Below are 25808 nucleotides of genomic sequence, written 5' to 3'. Positions count from 1 at the left end.
AGGGCACTTTATAAATAATTATATTTTAATAGTTTGTCATGCTTCACAGAAGCACACTTATTTTGATGTGCTGACTAACATAGTAAAGCACATGTATACTTGATTATAAAGTTTGTTATTTGGTATTAGATTTGTACATTTGTTGTTAAAAGTTGATATATTTTAAATGTACTAAATAGCAACTTCATCATTACAAATGTGTAACTACATATATGTTTAAGTTTTAATGGAAATGCCATTCAAATATATTGTAGTTGACCTTAAATGCTTGCTTTCGGCAGTATGCTTTAGCCATATTTAAAAGACAATAGAAGTAATTCTGAAATTACATAAAAAGATGTACAGTTACATAAAATAAACTTAAAAGTTTTCCTTAATGTGTACTATAATAATTTTCATTGTAAATATAATGAAATTAAGTGTCTGAAAACATTAGATTCAGTTTACACGCAAGTACATTACTTTAAAGTTTAAGTATTAAACAATAATAAGTACACTTTTTAAAAGTTTAAAGTGTACTTTTTTCCTCAGATATTAGACTTTTATGAAAGAAGAAATAATTTTGGTGAATCTCCTGGATCTTGAATGTCGCTAACTTCAGCATTTTGATGAGTGCAGACAAACAGGCAGCTGTACCCACAAGGATGGAATTAACTTGCACTTTAATCACTTTCTTTGTGTTTCCTTCCATGTGGCAGAAGCACAACTTGCTTAAATGAATTGTGGTGACGCTCTTTTATGCAGACAAGCAGCCTCATTTAAATGACAATGTGAGTTTGTCAGCTGTGATTGGATGCAGTGGAAGTTACGCCTAAATTATCCTGGACTCACAATTAGACTTGGCATCAAGCGACTGACATCTTTCTCTAATGTCTTAAGTCAGATTAAAGTGCATTTTCTTTTTCAAATATTTTGCGGTTATGGTACATTCTGTTTTTTATCTTTCTTTTTTTCTTTTGCTAGATTAATCCACACTGCTCCAAGAATAGATTTTCATCTTTCACTTTTGGATAACTCTACATAAGGCCCTTGACATGAATGATTTCAAGCGTTTCTTTCTATTTCCAATCTATGCAATTTTCCTGCCGGTTCTACATTAAATGGGCCTTTTGAAGAGGCGTGGGTTCCCTAATTATAGAAACTCTTGAAGAATAACGTTTTTTTTTTTTAGTTATCACTCATCCCTTAGCTGAATGAAACAGATGTAACTATGTTTGTGTGTGTGCAGGCATGAAAAATCGCGGCTGTTAAAAAGAGTAATATAACATACACTGTTTATGCGTGTACAATGTGTGTAGTATTTCTGAATCTGGAGAGCTTGAGTAAGCATTAAGTGCTGGAGAGGGTATTTATGTCTGACAGAGTTTGAGTCAGAGCAGCGCTGATGCTGGATGGGATGTGACCTGATCTCCATGAGGACCCTGTGACCCCGATTCTGCATTAATGCATCTCTGTATGCTGTTATTTATGTGTGTATATGTGTGAGGCATGGTGGATGTGTTTAAAGTTGACACTTTTTACATTTTACTTCTGTATTGTGAGGGATTTCAGGATATTCAATGAGAGCAAAGGTTATGTAAGATGCAGAACACATTTTTGCAATAATATGCACTGATGAATCATGTACAGTAAGATCAGGAACATGTATTGAAAAAATAAACGGACCCAGTTAAGGCTGCATAATCTTCCGTGAAGAACATTTTAAGAATCTAATGGAAAGTTTCCATGGATGTTAAAGGTTCTTCATGTAACCATAGATGCGAATAACGAATCTTTATTTTTCAGAGTGTAGGCTCAGTATCAGGATGTTTGTTATGTGTATGTGGGTGTGTAAGTTCACCCATTATTGCTTCACAGTCACTGGAATCTATGGAAGCTTGTTTCCGCCACAGAATAAAAAAATAAAAAAGGTAATTGTGACTTTTTGTCTCTCAATTCTGACTTTTTTTCTCACAATTCTGACTTTTTTATATTTTAGTTGCAATTGCAAGTTTTAAAGTCAGAATTGCGTGATATAGTCGCAATTGCATGTTATAAATTCAGAATTGTGAGAAAACGCACAATTTTGAGAAATAAATTGGAAATTCTGACTTTTTTTCTCAGAATTGCATGTTTATATCTCGCAATCCTGACTTAATGACACTCAATTGCGACTTTATATCTAGGAATTCTGAGAACTAAAGTCAGAATTCTGTGGTAGAAACAAGCTTCCATAGGAATCCCCTGGAGTGCCTGAGATTTACTTTTATTCATGTCCTATTGTGGAAAATCTTTTTCTCCCACCCCATCTGCACAAGCTTTGGCATCCCCCATCTCTGAGTCCCCACCTCTACCTTCTCATCTAACCTACTCTGAAACTCATAAATGGAAACTCAAAAATCGAATTACCCGTGTAATCACTGCAATTACATATAATTATTCCTCAATGTTGCACTGAAGTGGTAATGAAAGCAGATAGCTCACCAGGTGGCTTGTATTTCCTCTGAGGTTGCCCAATTTATTGATATCAATAGCATTTTCACCAGCAGCACATGGTCATTTCCTCAAGGATTATGGATTCCAGGGTCTTGCTGTACCCATGACTATATAAGGGTATTTTCCTAGCTTCTCGACCTCCTCCTAATGCTAATACAACGCCACATACTCCCAACACATTCCCAGACTGAAGAAATACTTTCGGGTATTCGCCAGCCCTTCTCAGCCCCTCTAGTTTTACAGAACGATGACTGAACAAGCCGAGGGAATGATGTCACCATGTTCTGGCTGCGGGTCAAAGGGCGACGTAACTCAGATGCCCCCCCCTCGTCTGGGCGTCACAAACAACTGTGCCAATTACGTTCACTGCGTTCTTTTCAGGCCTGGTTGAGCGGTTGATCTGCATCTGGGATAATTTGCCAATGTACCATCTAGAGTCATGTTGCTCAAATTCCTTCTTCTCGGCACTTTCGAAACAGGCTGCTCCTGATCACTGGCCATAGATTTTCCAAAGATGTGCATATGATTCATTTGCCTCATAGACAGTCTCTAAAGCCTCATCAATTCAAGTTTATTTTTTTGGCATGTGCCTGAAACAGGAACATAACATGTGAGGTATTTTAATCCAGGAAGAGCTCGACAGTTTCCGCTGTAGATATCTGGATATCCTGAGAAAACTTTGTCTTGGCTGATCATTGTGGTAAAAACCCCTATGGAGATGAGACTTCTACTGAATTTATCTGATTTTCTATAATCTTGAGGATGACATATGAATAAGCCTTCACTCGGTGTCCCAAGGAAATGTCATGCATTGGCTTGCTTGTTGTTGAGGAGGTTTATTCATACTCATACAAATCAATGATTGACTTTAAAGAGGTTTTGCTCTTGTGTTTAGACTATTTTGCGGTTTTGTGTGTTTGTGCTATAAATTTATTGTATTTTTCATTGTAGCACATGGGTAAGAAATGAACTTTTCCATTAAGGGTCAATATTTGCCCTATGGAAGTGATTGCCTTGGCCTTTGTAAGGCCAATTTGTATAGTTACCTTATTAAAGTTATCTCTCTGTTGTCTTTATTTATTATTAATTTGATTGTTTAATGCTGCTCCAATGTTGTATACATGTATATGTATACATACTACAATTGCATTATGTAAATAGCCTACATAGAGATTTTAAATTATAAAAAATATATTATTATTATTATTATTAATATAAAAACAGGAACTCATTACAGGGTAAGGCAGCAATATCATGACAAGATTGCAGATCAGAAAATAAATACTTTATTTTAGTAGCATATTCAAACTGGGAATACATTATACACAGAAAGTGAGCAAAGAATGTTCCCCATCACTGAAGTTGTCCTTAAAAAAAATGAAAATTCTGTCATTAACAGGGTTCTCAAGTTTTATCAAAAGCTTGGAGTGAGATCACATGCGGTTAGGGGAGGAGTCCTAATGGAGCCCCGCCCCCGCCCATCCCCGCCCCCCAATTTTAGCCATTGTTCATTATTAACCAGCACAAATTGAAACTATAACAATTGGTAAATCTGATAAATGACGGAGCAATTCATCACATCAAATATACTCTTTATATTTCAAAATTACAAATATACAAAAATTACAAAAATATAACAAATTGCTCCAAACAGTTTGGAAAAACAAATATTTTTGCATTTTGAATGGGTCTAGTCGAAATGGTATAATGATTTATTGTGTGGTGGGACATTGTGAACAAATGGACATATTAGAGTATTAAGGTGTGTGTGTGTGTGTGTACACAAAAGTATACAATCCAGCTTATGAAATGTGTTTTGTGTTGTAAGTGTTTGTTGCACATTTTGATGCCTTGCAACCTTTTTAGGGGGCTTACCCTTTGGTGCCCAGAATTATAAAATATATTTTTTGCTTTTTCCCTGACATCTTTGAAAAATACAAATGCAATGGCAATGATTAATGTATGTTTTGACAGGATATAATTTATAAAATATTACCCAGAGCACTCTGCTTTAATACATGTAGCCTTAATGTAACTACAAAGACTATTAATACAGTATAATATACAATTTAAAATAAAATGAAGAAATACATCTTCATTCCTTCCCATACCCACTAACATTTCCCTTAGTTTCAGATAACGTAAGCTAGCCAAACTGAGCCAAAGCTAGAGTTTTTGACTGCATCAATAATAATGTATACGATGTATACATTTAACTATATATTAAATGTTCTAGCCTAAAAATGTTAGACGAGCTTTCTTCCAATTTACCTTCTCCATCACGAAGTGTGTTCTCGCAATGTTGTTGGTTACCTAGCAACGAACGTACGGTGGCCGAGAATGTTCCGTCAACTTCCGTGTGTTCGCGGATCTATTATGCGTAGTAACGAACGCAATCTGGCCGAGATACGTGCTGGCGGCAGGAAATTTCACTTTGTGTGACTGCGCCTCGTATACAACGTTATATATAAAGCTTACAGGACAACTTGGTTGGCATTGCCTTTTTAGCGTGAGAAATACACGGTGTGGCGTGTGAGCGTCTGAACTGGTTCAATTGCGTGTGTCTCACGGCCAATGCGTGAGACTTGAGAAAACCCTGCATTAATTACTAACCCTCATGTCGTTCTTAGATTTTTGTTCATCTTCGGAACACAAACGAAGATCTTTTTGATGAAATCTAAGCGTTTTTTTGTCCCTCCATAGACAGCTACAGTACATTAGTTCATAAAGAGATCGTAAAACTAATCCATATGAATTGAGTGGTTTAATCCAAATTTTCTGATGAGACGTGATCACTTTATATGATGAACAGATTGAATTTGCATTATGGCAGCTGCGTAACACGAGAATGACCCTCATTGGTTCTCGCATGTCAAGTGAATATGCTTGAGCTTCCATTTACCACAACTCATGTGTGAGTTGATGAATGTTTATGTTTGACTAAAAGCCTAAATTCAATCTGTTCAGCGCATAAAGCGAACGTGTCTCTTCAGAAAATGTCAGAATTTTTTTTCCTAAACATTTACTTGGGAGCCACTGGATCCTATAATGAAACAGAGCCCGGGTCCATCTGTCTTAGGTTGGGCCGTAGAGTTGACACTAGCCGCTTAAAAAAAACAAAAACCCTGCTAACTAAATAGTTATGAAAAGGACCATGATATTACATGAAAGCATTTTATAACGGTATTAATCATTCAGGTCGTTCATGCTCACATTCCATTGCAGTGGTTGAAGATTCACCAAGATCCACATTTTTTTCTCATTGAATATCCTGTTACACTTGGAAATATGTCAGGTTATTGAAGTAAAATGGTTTGTGAATGTCATTTCATGTTGACTAATGTTTCAAACATTTCAAATCATTCTCACACTTCTGGTAACCTGGTTTACGCACGTTCACAATACAAAATAATTGTGAGTATTTAAGTTGCAGTTTGAAGGCCTTCATTAAACACTTTCCACAAAGATGCTGTGTGAATAAGCTTCGACCCTGAACAAATCTGCATCCCTCAGCACAGTTTTCCAGAAATGATGTGCAGAAAATGAACCAAGTTTTGTGATCATCTTTCCTGAAGGAAAAATTGTCTTAGTCAGCATAAAGTTTTTCCACACGAGGACTTTTGCTAAATGTTTTTTCCATGTGTGTGGCAAATATGCTCCAGTTTTTAAAACACTCTTGCTTGGTTTGTCAGGAAACCACGGTGTATCAAGATCTGGAATGATCATTAACTGAGCAAAACGCTATTGTTTTTACTTGTGCTTTCTCTTTTGTCACAGTCGTAATTTTTGAGCATTACACAGCCGTTCTGGGTATTTCCATAACATTAGCAGATAAATCTCCAAAATATTCAGTCTTGAGAGCAGTGAATTATGGTAGCTCAGCCATTTTAGATGCTGCATAGAGGAACCATACTCCCCTATGCATTTTATGGGAATTTTTGGTTGCCATGACAACAGTGTGATATGCCTGTATATCCTGATATTCTGTATATATGGCTGTGTAAGGGTAAAGTCACCTCTGTATTTTTGCACTTAAACTCAGAGCTTTCTAGAATCATAAAGTGATGTTTCATCAAGCAGTCTTATTTATTTTTCAAAGTCAAATACCTATACTGTATGTTATGCACTCTGGGAGACAGTGTTGAAGTACTTTACATCTGTAAATGAGCTCGAGCCTCTGATTGGATTTCACTTGACTGGACCGAGCTGTGACAAGACAACTCAAGACAGCAGCTTGCACTCAAACTGACAAATAGACATTGACATGCACATGCATACACACAAATGTCATGCTCAAATGAAAGTGACCTACTTGTGTCAGCCACTAGAACAGTGACAGTCTGCTATTTGACCATATTTCTGGGGACATTACATGTTTTCACAATACATGCTTTCACGCCGACACCGTTTTGTTTGGTGTTATTGCTATTTTCCTTTTTATATTACAGCCAAACATAAAATTTAATATTGTATGTTTATACTAATATAATATATTAAAGCACAACGAGATTCAAGGCCATGCGTTGCAGTGATTTTACCAGTTAAACATTATAAAAAAGTATTACAAAAAGTGCCATAAAGCAATAAAGTGCCATAAAACTTCAATAATTAATTATATTATATTATATTATATTATATTCACTCGAATGTGAGATCAAAATAATAATTTTAGTTATATTTTCTGTCAGGAAATATTTATATTATATTAGAATCACTAGAATCTGAGGGCAAAAGAATAATTTTTGTTCAAATGTTTGTCAGAAAAAATATTATATTATATTATATCACTTGAATGTGCGAGCAAAAGTTATAGTATGATTAATGTCATGTGATCTAATCTGGAAAAACTAAAATTATTCTTTCTATTGCATGAAATTAAAATGACTTTCCTGTTCCACATGCATAATGGGTTTAAAACAGGTGTTTCTGGTGTGTTGAATTGGCTAGTCTTATCTGGCAAATGCAGTGTGTGTGTGTAACATCCTAATGCAGTCGGCACAGACTGGAGCATGAACACACCCCTCCAGCAGAGAGATGCCCGTAGACCAGCATTGCCATGGTAACGGCAGGGATGCTGCTGGCTGTCCTAATGGTGCTCTGCTGGGAGTGGAGAGGGCAAGCTTCAACTTGTTCTGAAGTGAGGGGAGAGAAGAGAGCATGAATGCGACAACGTGCTGCTTTGTGTCTGCATGTATTTGTGCACAAAATCAGCTCAAATCACTTATGGACTTATTGCTACTTAAGTGTGTATGTAAATTTGTCGTGTGTGCCGTCCCCCTCTGAAAAGCTCTCTCAACAGTTAGCTGGGACAGTTCGGCTCAGGGTAGCAGATGTCTGCGGTAGTAGTTCACCTCTATTTCAAATCCTGCTATTGATTTTCCTTTTTTTCACCGTCTCATTACCCCCTCCCCCACTTCCCCTTCCCCATCTTTTTCCTTTCTTTGCGGCGATGGGAGGGGGTTCGGCTGTCATGAATAAGTCAGCAGCTTTTCACTTCTAGCAGTGAACAAGGTTAAGCTTAAATTATTGATTTTTGGGATTTTAAGATGGTCTGAGGAAAACTGTCCGGGAAAAGAGGGAGCGATGACAGACGGTAAAATCCACTCCAGACTCACACACACACGTTCAAACATCTGGTTATAGTCATGTAACGGGCAGTTGACAATAAAATTTTAGGTTAAAATGTATAAAAGAAAATGTACATCTTGCATCCTTTTTTTTTGTGTGTGTGGGTGTGCGTTCACTAGTTTGTCTTTTTATTTGATATGCAATTTAATTGCAATGCACAAACTATACAATGCAATGTACAAAATAAAATGCACATTAGACAAACACAAAATGCAATTTATAAAAAAAAATGTATATTTTGTGCATCCAATATCATCTTAATTTGCCCAAAATATCAGTCCTCTAATATTAGCCGATACCAAATTGTGTAAATTGTGCATTCCGATTGTATACTGGAATTAACCGGTGAAGTAAAATAGCATGTGTATCCTATTTACAGTGAAAACAAGCAAATCTGCCAAAAAAAACATTGGCATGCTCCCAGTTGTTCAATTGCTCAGCAACAGAATCTCCATTTTCTTATTCTGAGAGGTGTGAATAACAGGACCCTATGTGTGAGTATATGTGCAATCTTCACACATCATTTTGAGACTTGGTTCGGATTCCCTTGGTCATGCTGTGTCCTGCTGACATCTGTCCGTGTGTCGGCCACGTGTCGCTCTGACCCCTCGACCCCCCCCCCCGACTCAACTGCCAGATGCGTCCATCTGCTGTTTCTCTTGCCCTTTATTTCCTTCTCCTCCCTTCTTCCAGTTCACAAACCTTATTAAGAGTACATGCTATATTTAATTGTCTTAAAAGGAATAGTTCATCCAAAAATATAAAATTTTTGCCATTAAACTCTCCTTGTTGGAAATCTAAATGGCTTTATTTCTTGTGTAAGACAGAATCTACACAGAATCTTCTGATTTTGTGGATTGAGGACCAGAATCTATTCTTCTTCTGTCTATGGCAGCCCTTAGAACCACTTTTGGGAAAATTATGAAATTTGGCACACAAATGAAGGATAGTCTGAACATTAACCACAGCAAATTTGGAGCGTCCAAATCAATTGCTCTAGCGCCACCAACTGTCAAGTTGCACTATTAACTTTTGAACTGTAAGGGCTAGGAACAAAACATTTGTTCTCTAATTCCTTGACTCAAGACGATTTGACATCATTTTTAGACCATGCCGGCAAAAAGTTATGGATTTTATTTCATGTCGATATATGAAATTATTTTCATGTACCGCATCAACAAATTAGATGGCATGATGCCAAGAGGCTGTATCTCTGCAATGCTTTGGCATTTTGACACCAAATTTAGCATGTGTCATTGTCACCTTACTTTGACCACACCACATCAATTTGGTCACAGCGCCACCTATAACCTGGGCTTGACATTAACTTTTTTGCTCACCAGCCACTGTGGCTAGGGGTTTTCCAAAGTTACTACCAACTGAGCATTTTCACTGGCCACAATTTTGACATCAATACCAAGAGGAAAAACCTCCATATAGATATTTTTAATACTATCTCATAATTGGGTATATTAGGCTGCTATCACTTTAAGAACTGACACACGGATCCATTATACTGATACACATGCATTTTCTTTCTCAACTGTTTGTTCACTTAAAACATAACTAACTGTGTTTACGACCGGCATTTTGACGTTATGTTCAGTGTATTTGACTTTTTAAGTGCAATAAGCAGCGAAAAAGAACTCAGTTTAGCACTGAGAGGAGGCTTTATGTGCGTGCACTTGGGGTGTGAGCACAAAATCTGCAGGAATGAGTCAAATTAAGCGCAATCCCACAGCAAAATACAAGCCATGTAACACCAACAATATTCATCCAGAGCTAATGAAAGGAGTGAGTGAGGGGAGGCGGGTTTGTGTGTAACTCGCTGTCGGAGAGAAGAGGGAGCGAGAAAGTGCAGCTGGTATCGTGTAACTATTCTGCGGGAAATGAGTACTGGAAGCGTTTCAGATATTTCAGTGTCTATGTATCGAAAAATCTATATTTTTTGACAACACTTCACTGCACTTTATTATTTCAGATGCCTTTTTAAAACACTTCAACTGAAAAATGTATATAGATATATCCCCCTTTAAAGTGGCGAGTAGGAGTGACTGCGTTACACACCACTGATGAAATTTACCGGCTTTTTTTATTTTATTTACTGTGCAGGTTGGTGGGTGGTAATGTCAAGCCCTGCCATTAAATCATATTACTAGTGATTGTATTTATGATTTTTCAGCCATTTCGCTTAAAATCATCTTAATATTTATTTAATTGCTCCCAGCCATGCTGGAATAACTTATCGTGCCTTCTTTGTGCTTATCCCAGTAATTGCTGCTTGTATCTATATTTATTATTATTATTATATGATAATATACTGATTATTCAAATGTAATTATATTTATTTTGTTTATTTTAAGAAACCGCTTTTTCATCACAATTTTCAATCGCTCTGTTTTCTGAGGCTACACAGATTATTTGAATGAACATCTGGGCCGTGTGTTTCGATCTGGCCACGGGACAGAGGTGACGATTTAGTGCTGGACTATAATCCAGCATCTAATCAACCGTGAGCCGAGAACGAGAAGTACTAGTTCTATTTCAGGCCATTTCTTTATCTTTAGCACCTCCTTCGCTCTTTGAAGTGCATGTCATTTTTCCCTTTAATGAGCTTTTCCTTTTTTCTCTCATTTGTGTCCCAATTAAAACGTCTGTTCTTCAGTACATCAAACGTAGTGCATATATAAATCAGGCAAGTCAGGTCCTTCCTTGGACTGTGAGAGTTACATCAAGTCTCATTTATGTTGTTTCTCCCATTATTTCTTTTTCTTTTCTCATTTTCCTGCAGTTAAACAGCTGAATGATATACATATTTGTGCATATACCATGTATGTGGTATTATAAAACAAAAAAAACTTTTCAGTACTTTTATTTTGAATTTATGTGATTTTTTTTTTGTTTGTTTTTTAATCCATTTATTTTCACACAAATTCTGTTACTGCGTCAATATTTTTTGGTGCAGAAAAAGAATTTGTGCGAAAATAAATGTATGTTCTATATGAGGGCGAATGCGGGATTGAATTTTATACACTACTACTGGACCAGGTAAACACTTTTCCATGTCTAGGACATTTAGGGCCCCACTGTACTCTAATGCAGTTTTTCTAGTGCTATTAGTTTACTGACTTGATGGGTTTGAAAACTGTGGTTCAGGATTTCATCCTTCCTTTTTTTTTATTAGAACTGGCTATATTGGCCTCTTTTGAACTACGATATTTTTATTTCCTTTGATAATTATATTTAGATGGCATCTGCCTCCCACAATCCACTGAATTTAATTGCATGAGCTCATCTGTGGTGGACGTTTTGCTGAGCTTTGTTATTTGCAAAGAGGCTGTGTGTGTGTGTGTGTGTGTGTGTGTGTGTGTGTGTGTGTGTGTGTGTGTGTGTGTGTGTGTGTGTGTGTGTGTGTGTGTGTGTGTGTGTGTGTGTGTGTGTGTGTGTGTGTGTGTGTGTGTGTGTGTGTGTGTGTTATACAAGATGACCTGTGCATTTTATTTTGCAGTTATTTTTGAGTACTACTAATATACAGAAATATATACATATATATTAAAAATTTGGGGTATGTACGATGTTTTGGAAGGAAATAAATTATTACTTTTATTCAGCAAGGATTCGAGTAAGTTTAATTAATGCATTTTTTCCCCGTTTATTGACCGATTTATTTTTACTCATCTCACTTGCACATAAACAGATTCAGTATTCACCAAAATGAATAAAATGAGTGAAATGCACAATCAGAATACTACAGAAACCTCCAATAATTAAATATGTTAAATAAAACAAATATTTTTATGCATTTAATCTCACTTTATTGACCAATGTACTTGTTGCTGCTGACCTTCGATGATTTAGTTAAACCATAAGCAAAAATTACTTTGGACCTACGCCGGAGCCTCTACGCTGGATATACCTTTGCGTCGCTGTCCGTGTTGATGCGGAACTACACATGCAGAGGGAGCATGTGAAACCCGAGGGAGGGGTTCTAGCAGACCAATCACAGCGCTTGTGTCTGCGTAGAATTGACGCGTTGTTACATTTTTGGAGAGCTGCACGTAAGGGTACGCCGACGGGTACGCGCGCTACGCACAGCCTACGACGTAGCTACGCCATGAGTTCGACGCAGAATTATAAATTGGGCCTAAGTGTTAAACTTTCTTCTCCTGCATCCTATTCTTCTGCAATCCAGAATGGCAGCACAGCTGAAAGGTTTGTTTGAGTGGCGCCCTCTATTGTACACTAGTGGATCTGCATTTCCTTCAGCCTTATTATTTCAATTTTGGTGTGAAAGGGCCGTTACATTTACCACAAAATATAAGTTTTTAGTTATTAAAAAAAAAGCAAGCCCAGCCCACGTGAGAAAAAGTAACTAAGTAACGCAATTAGTTACGTTTTAAGGGAGTGACGCAAAATTTGTAAGGCATTACATTTTAAAGTAACTTTCCCCAACACGCCACACTACTACCTTAAGGGTTCATATTATTAGCTTAAGGTACTAATAAGGTAGTGCTTTATTGATAAGCTAAAGGTAAAGTTTTTGCATGGGTTGTATATCTATATTTTTCATCTATATACTTTATTACTATGCTATATTATATTGGTTATTGGACACTGCTTTGATAGATATCAACATAACGCATTGAATAAAACATGTTTGTCTACAATTTATTTATATCAGTTTCGGCGCTTCCCCAAAGCACACCTGATAATATTTAATAAAATCTGTTATCACAGACATTTCTCTCCCTGATCAACATTCTTTCCCACAAGAAACACATGAACTACAAAACCCGTGACCTTTTCTTTCCCATGTCACAATACCTCTTCCTCTTCTGCACAACAAGAAAGAAACTTTCAGTACTGCTTTGAGGGACATGTGAATTCACTTTAGAGAAAACTACCTGTGTCTTGTTTCTCATAGAGGCAAGATATATTACACATGTGGTATCAGTTTATGAGGCTGTAGGAAACATTTCGGAAATGTCTGATTGCTTTGGCTTCCTGGAAAAAAGAGCGCAGTCATGGGTATGGGGCAGATTGGACACGGCGACCCTCGGATCAGATTAGTAGCCCCTGCTTAGGCGTGCGGCGGAGAAATCATTATGACATGGTCCAGAACCAATTCCGAAAGCCAGAATGGAACTAATTGTAGCTGTGTGGAATTGAACAAATTCCGAGCACATTCTTTTCTCGTCCTTTGGCATACCTTTTAATTTGCCCATTTCTGAATGTCTGCTATGTATTAATAACAATGAGGAAGATCACTAGCCGATACTTTTACTTAAACCATTCACATCTTTGTAGCATCAGGGTCGGTGAATTTCAAGAGTGTCTTGTTTTGTTTCATGTCTATGAAGTTTAATCACAGTCTTGGTTTCTGTTTGTCATGTGATTCCTTGTCCTCATGTGATCCTGTCATGCGTTTCCATTGTCTCGTGTGTCACGTTCTCATTGGTTCATTCATTGTTCATTGCTTTCAGGTGTGTCTTAAGTCATTAGTCGTTAGGCTTGTTCGACTTCATGCAGCGCTGCGCAGATTGATTGGCGTCTGATTTGAAGCAGTGAAAGCCGGTTAGAAACGTCACTGTGACGTATGACATCAAAGTATCGCGAGAGCAGCTGCACGAGCTCTGATGACGAGACAGCTGTTCCACGATTGGCCGGATTCACTGCATGATCACGTGTGTTTATTGTTAAACCTTCAGTTCCACTAATGCTCACAAATCTGCATTTTTATAACTGTAAAAGCTCTTTTCATGTACTCGCGATGTTATATTGTCATGTTTATCAAAATAACACTGATAAAACTCACTTTATTGGTATTTAAATAGTATTATCTTAACTTCATTTTTGTACAAACAGACGCTGTATTAAGCAGTTCATAAAGTATTGAATCTCTGAAACATCTGTGTATTTGACAAATATTGCATTTAATTCACTTCAGCTGTGATAAAGTATACAAACACAGTGCGAGAGTCACTACGGGAATCAGAGTGTCCGACTTCACGTCTCTGTTTTAAGCTCCACGCCGAAGTCGAACACACCTTCTGTGTGTGTATAGCCCTCATGTTACCATTGTCTGTTGCCTAGCTTCGTCTTTGTAACCTGCTGTTGGTGAGTTTGTTTAATCCATGTTTAAGTTCATGTTTCAAGTCAGGTCTTTGTTTATTTTGTATTTTGTTCTTTTTTTTTTTTTAAATAAACTTCACATGGGTTCTCACTTCACCTTGCCTTCAGTGAACATTCGTTACAGTTACGTGTGAACCACAGACATACAAATGTGTATACAAATTTTGCTCTGTACCTCATACAAAACTATTATATACCCACAGAGGCGACTGCAACATATCACCATTTGGACTACTTTTGGTACAGCTTTTGGCATTTTTACAATGAATCACCCAAAACTATTATCACAAAATTACAATTTTCTAGTTTAGAAATTAAATGTATGGTCATCAAAGAAGAGGTGTGTTTAAGTATTTGTATATGGTTTAGATTGAAATGTGAATAAATTAATGAAACAGAACGAAACGAGCACAGCAGTAGGTCATGTAGTGTTATTAAGGCAGGAATGCCTCAACGCTTCATTCACGCTAAAGGAAAGCTTTAATTAGCATGGCTAGCTATAGAGAGTTTGTTCGCATTTTTCCCACCCTGCGAGACAATAGAGGAGCCCCCCACTCTGAGGCTTGAGCAAATCACGCTCAGCTTCTCTCGGGGCTCGTTGACGCTCTGAGCCGCGTTTCTAGGTCATGAGAGTCTGTTATGAATAATAAAACGAGTCAGATTTAAATGGAATATTTATAGAAGCGCACAACAGCAAACGCTGCACCTCCTTCCTGTATTATTTTCTCTGATGTCTGTGGTATTTCTTATTCACTAATATTTCCTCCATCTTGTACTCTTTACCATGGCATATTCAGCTGTGTGTGTGTGTGTGTGTATGTGTGTTTACCGTTATGTTAGCCAGGGGGATCGTGAGACAGACTGTGAATGAGCCAGGGACCTAATGACTCAGGCTGAGGCCCCTGACGGGAATGGTGATATTTGGTTGAGGGGAAATGGTTCGGTTAGAGGTGATGAAAGAGGAACTCGGGAGAAGGAGAGGTTTTAGAATCCTGCCCTAGATGTTTAATTGTGGGACCATTCAGATGGAAAACAATTAGAGCGTAGTCAAGTAGGTCTATTTTGGTGCTGTAGGCTATATATTTTCCAGTGAACTTATTTTCAGCTCCTCTATTATCAACATAATAATTGCCGGATCCAAGTAATCACATGTGATGGATTGGAATCTGTCAACTCTTTCTGTATCGGATACTCATAATGCATGGCCTTGTACTGGGGGCCAGTGTTATTCTTCAGGCTCCTCCGTCTATTCTAGGGCGCCTGTGATAAACCACAAACTAAAATAAACATTGAAGGATGCAGCTGAAGTTTCAGCAGAACCATATTCACTCACCCTATGAGTGAATCTCAACTCATTAGTACACTTTTATTAGTGGTGTTTTCTGCTTAGGGTTTCCTCCAAGCAACCCCCTAGCAATGATCTGGAAAGCACCTACAGCCGCCGGAAAGTGTAAATATGGAGTTGCCTGCTGAGTAGGGATGTACTACTATTAAAAGTCTATTTTTCTCTTATGGCTGATATTACATAGGATCTATTATGCTTTTTGTGTGTGTGTGTGTGTGTAATGTTGCAGTTTGAGCATGAAAAAGGTCAGCAAAGTTACGAAGCACAAAGTCAGTAAGCACAGTTTCTGAACTCCCTGAAACGCCTCCATCGTAGTCTTGAGTTTTCTTCCGGGAACGAACACATCACAATATTCCTCATTTAAATAATTCCCACCCAAGGTTTATGCAAAATAAAGGGGGCAAGGCCTGGTTGAGTTGCGTTAGATGTGTGTCGCCATGTCCAAGAGATGCTGTTGTTTTTTTTACCCCAGATCGAACTCTGTTATGGTAAGGGGCTTGTTCATCATTGTGTCAGTGTTTTATTCGCTGAACTAAGCTTGCCTCCTTGCACGAAGAGCAACATTGTAACGAAACGCGTTTGTCCATTTAGGGCTCCTGTAGAAACATGACGACACAATATGTCGACCTCCATAGAAGGGGGTGCCCGCGGTTATGGAGATATAAATGTCTCAATCTAAGGTAATAAAAACACAACGGTTCATTATGCAAGGTCTTTATACACCAATGAAAACATAGTTATGGATCTTATATTGCATTTATGTCAATAGATCCTCAGAAATATTACACATTGCACCTTTAAGTGGTCTTTAGATTACAACAAATGTTATCTAATTGGAAAAATAAGGTTTTTCCAATTAGTGCATATGCGCAATTTAATATCCAATATCAACTAAGACCAATGCATTTATAAAATCTATCATTTATACCCGATATGATATCAACATATCATGCATTTTTTTTGATACATGTTTATTGCAATAAATGACATATTACATTATTTTTCAGACAAACTTAACGTTAAGAGCATCGAATGCTAATGCACAAGTTAAATTGTATTTGGCAAATGAATGATGCTGCGAAGAACGGATACTGTCCTAATGCTGTTCGTTCATTTGACAAGATGAACTGATTTCTGGTAGATGTCATTTACTAAAGCTGATTATGTTTGATTAATGATGATTATTAAATGGCCGTTGCACACAACATCCCTCTCATTATGACACACAGCCAGATGAAATCTACATATTTCAAACACATCCATATCAACCCTGTGGACCTTCAGCCACTCTGACATGCTTCTCTGTTCTACCCTCATAAACATGTGACAACATAATTATTATTTAAGAGCTGTAGAGTAGTTTTACCCTTGGCCGCAGCCAAACTTTTTCTCTGCCAGCGCTCCAGAATATTTGCATATGATTGTTTGCATTATAATTGGGGTCTCTTTGTAAGCCTGTAAGTGTAAATGCTGAGAAAGGCTGGAGGATAGTGTCAGGTAAGGGAAGTCCTCACTGTTTAAATCTGCCTGTTTGTGCTTTGGACATGTTTTTAGCCTTGCGAATTATAAAACTGGCAGAAAAGTTCCACAGACTGACTTTGATTTGAGCAACCACTTAACAACCATTCACAACACCCTTGCAGATAAATAGAAATGCACTAGAAACCACTTAGGAAAACCAAAAAGCAACACCCTGTCTTAAACAACATATCAAAATGGCACTGGTATCCTTGTGAACAAGAAGTACATTTTAGCATACTTTTAATGAGTACTTTTTGATAAAAAATAATAAACTTTTAAAGAAAATGCTTAAAGGGATAAGGTAGTTCACCCAAAAATTAAAATTCTGTCATAATTTACTCACCCTCATGTTGTTCCAAACCTGTACGAGGTTTTTCTTCTGTTAAACACAAAAGAAGATATTTTGAAGAATGTTGGTAAACAGACAGTTGATGGCACTCTTTGACTTTCATAGTATGATAAAATGCCTACCATCAACTGTGTGATTACCAACATTCTTCAAAATATCTTCTTGTGTGTTCAACTGAAGAAAAAACTCGTACAGGGTTGGAACAACATGAGGATGTTTTATAGTTTAAATTATATTTAATGCAATAAGTCGAACTTAAGAGTTTTTTTTTCAACACACTTGAGGAGGAATTAAGTACATCTTTACATGTAATTTCATAATTACTTGTATTGTCTTAGAAATATGGTGAAAGTGTACTGCCGAATGTAATGACAGGGATTTATGGCAAACTAAAATATACCTGTATGAAAATGTCATTTCTATTGAAACTTTTATGCCATGTATTTAAATACATATATTTAATTACACAAGTTGCAGTTTAGTAAAACATATTAAGTGGCCTTTTGTTTCATATTATAAAATATTAATATTAACAATATTATATTGTTCGCAAGTAAAATAAATTCTGGGCACATTCAAAACATTTGTGTACTCCTTTTTCACAAGGAAACCACAGTTTCTAAACCACTAAACACAGACTTTGGGACAATATATTCACAGCATTGTACATCAGTTCATCTAAACAGCAAGACACGCCATTTTCATCCATTTCCCAATCTTCATTCTGTAGCTTACGGCAGTAGAACTTCTGTTCCTCTCTTTGTTGTCTTTACTAGCGTGGAACCAAACTCCCACTCGTTATTTTTGCAGTGATGGGGAATGAGATTAGCTGAGCACTACAGTATGTTAATGATTATCTCCATTATTTAAAGAACGAAACATCAAAGCCTTGGCATGTTAGAAATGCCGGGATATATTTTATCTGAGCGTACACAATTCATTAATATCGCTAGATATCGCTTGTACCACAATCCTTCTCGCTTTTGCAGGTAAGCGTGAGAAAGGATGGGGAAAAAGCAGCAGATGCACTTTTATTAGAAGCATAACAAGTACTAGTGCTCCATATTTTATCCTCCTACACACACACACACACACACACAGCTCTCAGATGACAGAGGATAATGCCTTTTTCTCCTCGGAGCTAACAGCCCCCTTGTCCCAGAGTGCACTGCTTTGGCCTTCTGGATAGAACGTATTCCAGTCTGTCTGTGCTGTAGGGATGAGTTTGGTAGCACTTTATTTTATAGTCCTGATCCCAATGTACATACTATATACTTATAATAGTAGAGAGTGTAATGCATTAAAACACATGGCAAACAACCAATTTTAAAGACTGCAAATATTATAGTGCATTTTGGTTGCAATTATTTATGAAAAGGTATAATCCATTATGAATACTTTTATAATGCATTATACATAAGGCTTTACGTAAAACCAATATTATAGTTCAACCTCCTTGATAACTGTTATTATTTTTGCATTGTATTGTTGTTGTTGCTGAATTTTTGGATTGAATAGCCGATTTACTGAATTTTTTCTCTGTTCTCCAGGGCCTTATACACATATGAAGATGAGAGTAACGATTTGATCCTGTCTTCATCGGGAGGTAGGCTACATCTCAACATACCTCCTGTACAAATATAGACGATCTAATAATAACCGACCAGAATCTAGTCATGCACAAGCAATAACGCTGTCGTCTGTGACTGATGACATTCATTTGCATTGTTGATGTACGATGATTATGCCGGTGAACGCGACCGTGGGATTTGTATCGTGACACGGAAGCCAAACGCATTAAATGTGATATTAACACTGTTGGAGTTGTGCACAGACAAACATCTTTATTGATTTGCAGCTTATCTAAATAATCTTAAAACTCGATGGACTGTAATCTTGCCATCTATGAACAGAACAGATCCCAAACAGTGGCGTCAGTAACCGTCACTCAAATCTCACTGCGTTTTCAAACTATTATGTCTGTATTTTCCCTCAGAGCTGGAGGAGGGAAACCTGTCATTTCACTCTGATGACAATCATTTAGTCTGTGACGGAGGGAACGTTATTATTAAGGGCCATGTTGATTAGCACAGAGGATTTAGAAGTTAGATTTGTTGTGGGAATTCTGTTTGCAAGAGATTTCCCGCAATGTTTAATTACAGTAAACAGTTTGATTTTCTTGTTCCTGAAGTGTTTGTATCTAAAGCCTTCATTTTGCTGCAGTTTTCAACATCATATCTAAACATTGTTAAAAATGCCTGTAAATATGACAATATGAGAATGATGCAAACCATCCATCCAAACTTGAGATATATTGTATAACGATATAATAAAAATATACATATAAATATATAGGGGATGCACCGAAATGAAAATTCTTGGCCGAAGCCGAATAATAATGAAACGCTTGGCTGAAGCCCGAATACCGAACGCGGTGTTTCGCATTTTTTCCATTTATTTTGCCTTTTTTTTTTCACCATTGCATTTAATTAAATAGTAAAAATATGCTTTTTACTGTTTTGTTTTGCTTTTCAGAGGAAAAAAATCAAATTATGAATCAAATTGTCTTGGCCAAGTCACTCTTGAAAAAGAGATTTTTAATCTCAATGAGTCTTTTCCTGGTTAAATAAAGGTTTAAATAAAAATGGCAAAAGTAAAATTTATTTAACACCAAATTTTTTTTAACATTCCAGCAGATATTATTTAAACAAAGCACAATATAACTTAAAATAAATAAATTAGTAAAATAAAAAAAACATATTTTTATTTGGCCATCTTTGAAGCCCCCCTTCTTGAATGGCTTATGTTAGGCCTATAACTGACTACTGAAATAATTTAACTAAAAAAGTGCATTGAAAAGTGCAAAAAAAAAAAAACACAACAAATGAATAACTGTCCTAGACATAAGCCTACCTTTGTGGTTTACATACACTTTATCGTGATTAGAACAAAGCACTTAATAAAGAATTTACTATTCACAATCCTCAGCTGGATCCGTTGCTCCTCGAAATGAAACCGAAACCAGCACTTCTTCAACAGTACATTCTTCCAGGATTATATTACTATTACGCTATTATTATTCCTCACAGCATCCCAAGACAACGTAAAGTACATGAATCTGATTTATGGTCCAACTTGATGTGTGTTATCGAGTTGATGTGGTCGTTGACAGGTTTGCATGGATTTCCTCAGATCATTTGGGTTTCAATAGCGCACGCTCTCCGTGGCGATTAGCAGATAAGGAGTTGCCATGAAAACGACTGACATCTCTCTTTTCATACAGATTACTTGAACAGAAAATATTTGTTTTTGTTTTGAATTAGATAATTTAAAAGTAGACCTTAAATGATTATAAATATATATTGCCTTTGCCTGTGTGACAAGTATTAAATTTAGAGATGTTCTCCAGAATAAAAGTCCACGGAGACAGAGAGGCAGAAAGCACACCCTGTCTGGTTTCTTTATTTTACAAAAGCACAATGTTTTGTTTCGATTGTAAGTGGGCACAAGTAGACATTTAACAGTTTAGTTTTTCATATCTCTTAAGTCTGTATGACCATAAATGACGGAGTATTTAAGTCTATTTTGCTGCTATGCGAAAAAATCCTGCAAAACGTGCCGGCGCGTTTGTCAACTACAGAGGGTTAAAAGATGCTTTAGTGCTGCAAGTAAGGGTATAACGTCTGCCACAGATGTATCAAATGAGCTTCTCTGTATCTGATCAAAGGGGGCATGTTGGCTGCATTTATAAAGCGCGCGCCTCTCACTCTACGCTGGTTACTATTTGATTGCATTATCAAAAATGTCATTGTTCAGTGAAATTTATTCGGTCTTTTTACTTATTTGGCCGAACACCGAAAGTGCTTTTTTTGCTATTTTCATATATATATATATATATATATATATATATATATATATATATTATCCGAGCGTACACAATTCATTAATATCGCTAGATATTGCTTGTTATCGCTAGCTATATATATATATATATATATATATATAGCTATAGCTCAGCCAATCAGATCTCAAAGCAGAAAAGATCCAATTTATCCAATTGCAATTTTAAATGATCCGTTTAAATGACCAGGATTGGTATTTTATTTAGATCAGTTTAGTGTACACAGAGTTGGGGAAAATTGGACACTGAAATCAAGCACATGGAATTAAAATTGTTTTATGTGGGCAGTAAGCAGTGGGCTTATGTGTCTACTTTTTGGTGTAATTTACCATTTCCGGAGCTGGAAAGAACTTCCACCAGACTGTGTGTGTGTGTGTGTGTGTGTGTGTGTGTGTGTGTGTGTGTGTGTGTGTGTGTGTGTGTGTGTGTGTGTGTGTGTGTGTGTGTGTGTGTGTGTGAGACATACCTCTCATGAGAAGCAGTAACTAACCGATCAGTCATGGTTGGCATGATGGGCCACTTAAAAAAGAAACGTTTGCAACTCATTTTACAGAATTGTATTATTAACAATTATTTTGTTTTAACAGTTTTTATTATTTTATTTTTTTAATTAAAAATACATTTAGATATTCATTAAATACTACTACTAATATATACAATACATACATACATAAAACTTAAAACGTGAACATTTATTTCAGAAACAAAACTGCAAGACATTAAGACTATTACATATTTAGAGAATATCTTAAAGTATTTTCAATTGATAAGTATTTTCTTATCCCAATGGAATTTTTAGTGAAAGTTTATGCTTAAAAAAAAGAAAAATACTTCATTTTATTCTCTGAAAAGAAACTTAATATCTTATATATCTTAAGTAAGTTTATCTTGTTTTTACAATGTTTATCTTGTTTTATTTATTTATGTTTGCAGTGAAAAGCACAGTTTAGTACTGTACACTACTAACTGCTATAGAAAAATGTCTCAATAATGTCTCAAAAATAATTTTCTGATGGTGGTGGTGGCCAGACCCCACACATAACTACTATTTAGGAAATATGATTGTGGGGGTTAAGAAATGACTACTTCACTAAAGATCCACCATTTAGAAGATTAGATTCAAAAGCATATTCTATTACTGTGTGGTCGGGCCAGTATGGGCCATATTTTGACTGTAAAACAAGAAAAAAACAATACAAGTATTATTATTATTATTGCAATTGCTACACCACTAACTGATAGGGAAAAGGACTTTTCTTTCTAAACTCTGTGATTGTTGTGTTTGACAGATGGCGGCCTGGCAGAGATCGCAGTCACCTTCGATAACACCCGGATCATGTACGGTTTCTGCAGTCTGAAGGAGCCCACGGCAGCCCTGCCACGCTACGTCCTCATCAACTGGGTGAAATGACGCAACAACCTGCGCTCAGTGACACTGACATTTCGCAAGCTGTTAGCAAGAACACTTCGGCTCTAGAGGTCGACAAAACAGAGCCGTCAACATAACCACAGTCAATCCACATCATTGCCACACTTTAATTATACATGCATTCTTTTATCTTACAAAAGCAGGAAGTTATGGTGGTGGGAGTGAGACCCCAAGTCTAATCCATATATTTAGCCCCCACAATCTTGAATTAGTAGTTGTGAAATTACTACTGTATTTTGCTAAAGATCTAAGATTAGATTAGATTAGAAGATACATTTTGTTACTGTGCGGTCAGCCTGATATAGGCCAGTATTACAGTGACTTGAAGGCATTTTGATTTTTGAACATGAGTTGGAGGGCAAAAATTGTAGATGAATCACTGTATAATCTTCCTTAGAATAAAGTAAATGTAAGCCTTCAGTCATCATTTTAGCTCTCCAATTAAATGATTTAGACTACTGGTCAAAAGTTTGCAATAATTATGTTTTTTATTTTTGTTTTGTTTTATGTTTTTGAAACTAAGTCTTTTATGGGTGCAGTTGTGGCCTTATGGTTAGAGAGTTGGACTTGTAACCCAAAGGTTACTGCTCAAGAAACATTTCTTGTTATTATCAATGTTGAAAACAGTTGTGCTGCTTAATATTGTTGTGGAAAATGTGATACCCTACTATTCAAAAGTTTAGGGTAAATAAGATTTAAAAAAGAAAGAAAGAAATTAGTACTTTTTATTCAGCAGGGATGCGTTAAAATGCGTAGGATGCGTAGTTTCCTCAAAAATATGAAGACTGTTTTCAACAGTGATTATTAATTCAAACATTATTAATAATAGTGCACCAGTTATATAATATAATTGAGCATTATCATTTATGAATGATCATGTGACACTGAAGACTGCTGTAATGATGCTGAAAATTCAGCTTTGCCATCAGTTACATTTTAAAATATGTTAAAAATAGAAGAAAATTGAAATAAATAAATGCTGCATTGGCAGCAAATTTTTATTTAAATAAATGCTGCATTGGCAAGCATAAGAGACTTTAAAAAAACATAATTATTCTAAACTTTTGATCAGTAGTGTAAATCATTCAAATTGAACCAGTATTTTGAAGTGCATACAAATACTGCATTAAAAGCAAAGTACTATATATTGCATACAACTCGTATGAAAGACACTCTTAAATACTTTAATTATTTTCTTATGTTCGTTTAATTACAAGCATGTTTTGTACTTTGTATTTTTACTACTTATCTCTTTATGTCACAGCAATTATTTTAAATTGTGTGAGCTTCTTTATTTTGAATGGGTGCTGATCAGAGAAGTCTCTCTATTGTTAGTTGAATTATATAAGCGACAGTCTCTCTTTAAATGTATTGGCTCCTTGGAAATGCACCTAATGGTTGCAGTGGAACACAATATTCACCTCAATTTAAGGTTCAAGGATGTTATTATCAATTTTTGGTTTTCTGAATGCAGTGGGAGGTTGTAACTACCGAGGGGAGCAATCTGAGACAATTATATATTGGCAGTACTCTGAAGTGTGCTAGACTTTTCCTTTTTTTTTTTTCATTCACACTGCAGTTGAATTCTCTAAATAAACACATACTTTACAATGTGTGTTCAGGTTGGTGAAGATGTGCCCGATGCCAGGAAGTGTGCCTGTGCCAGCCATGTAGCCACCATAGCCGAGTTTTTCCAGGTGGGTCTCCCCAAGGTAAAACAAACTTCTTTTACTTCCCTTTTAAATTAGGCAATGACCCATTTCAACGACATATGAACCCATTGTCACACATTTTGACATCATCTATCCTCTGAGCATGCGAGGAGTGTTTCATCTTTTCTGACTTTCCTGAGAAAACTGTCTGGAACGAAGGAAATCTGATTAATCCAAAACAATTTTCTTTGTAAGTGTTTTGGTGAAGCTAGCAAAGCAGGTCTAGTTCACCACAAAATCAAACAAAAGAAATAATAAATTATATTTTGCATGAAGAAATAAAAGATCATAATGTGACATTATTTTGGTGATTAACCATGTTCTCCTCCAATTCCCATTTTCTTAATGTTTACAAAATCTAGTTCTTATTATCATAATGCAAAATAGTTTTTAAATGAAAGTCTTAACATTTACAAGGTATTTATATTGAAGTTTGAAGTTCATTTGATGTACCCTATATGCAGTTTTTTATTTAAAAAAAAGAAAATGTGTCAAGACAATATGATCTTCATTACTTAGTTACAGTAATGAGAATCAAATGGGAATCATCATTGAGAATAATGAAGATTACATTTAAAAAATAAAATATCTTAATTCACAACAATGAGAATTGGTGAGGAAATATGGCAAATTATCATTAAAATAATTTTAATTTAATAAATCATCTCAGGTTAATATGTAACCCGGTTCCCTGAGAAGGGAGTGAAATTCTGCGTAATAGAGTTGACACTATGGGAATGCTTCTGCGTGACTGGTGTCTGAAACACATGTGTAAATACACCAATCTTGATTGGCTAATGTGATGTTTACATGCTTTGCTACGTAGCTTGACATGACCATAAAAGGGCACCTATGTGCTATGGGCACCTATGAATCTCCAGATTTTGATTGTCTGAAGGAAGCCACAAAGGCATGCCCGAAGTGTGGCAACTTCGTTCTCTTTCCCTTCTCAGGGAACTGGGTTACATACGTCATCAGAGACGTTCCCTTTTGAATGTAACTCAATGCTGCGTCATGTCATTGCCGCAGTGGGAATGTCAACAGCGACGGTAGCCCATTGAGGAAAGATGCCTGCCCATCAAAGCCAAAGTTTCCAAGCTGCCGCAAAGTCTGAAAGAGGAATAATTTTTACGATAGTATTGGTTTGTTCAAGGCCCTGGAGCAGCGAACTGGAGGGACCACCCGAAGGAACTGAAGGGAAGATTCCCTCGTGAGCGAAGATGGGGCAGATGGCCCGTCGGACACCTCCACCTCCCGAATCACCAGGGGTGGCAGGATAAGTAGAGGCGCCCCCTGAGAGCCCCAAAGAAAATCTG

General features: G+C 36.5%; 1 protein-coding gene across 8 annotated transcripts in view; it reads left to right on the top strand.

The window, feature by feature from the left end:
• Positions 1-25808, top strand: part of dbn1 (drebrin 1) — an 82698-nt gene that overhangs the window by 31813 nt on the left and 25077 nt on the right. For 4 of the 8 annotated variants that reach the window (XM_077196856.1, XM_077196828.1, XM_077196834.1 and 1 more), the window contains exons 2-4: positions 19001-19056; positions 22641-22753; positions 24403-24477. In XM_077196856.1, the coding sequence (XP_077052971.1) occupies positions 19001-19056; positions 22641-22753; positions 24403-24477 (244 nt within the window). Of the gene's footprint in view, positions 1-19000; positions 19057-22640; positions 22754-24402; positions 24493-25808 lie in introns of all 8 variants that reach the window. The other 4 variants (XM_077196862.1, XM_077196868.1, XM_077196838.1 and 1 more) reach the window with 1 other exon arrangement.

The sequence above is a fragment of the Siphateles boraxobius genome, unplaced genomic scaffold, assembly GCF_051911475.1.
Source record: "Siphateles boraxobius isolate OS27281-9 unplaced genomic scaffold, OSU_SipBor_1 11, whole genome shotgun sequence".
In the NCBI taxonomy this organism is placed as follows: domain Eukaryota; kingdom Metazoa; phylum Chordata; class Actinopteri; order Cypriniformes; family Leuciscidae; genus Siphateles; species Siphateles boraxobius.
Note: the sequence above shows the minus strand (reverse complement) of the source record. Positions and strands in the feature narration are given on the sequence as shown.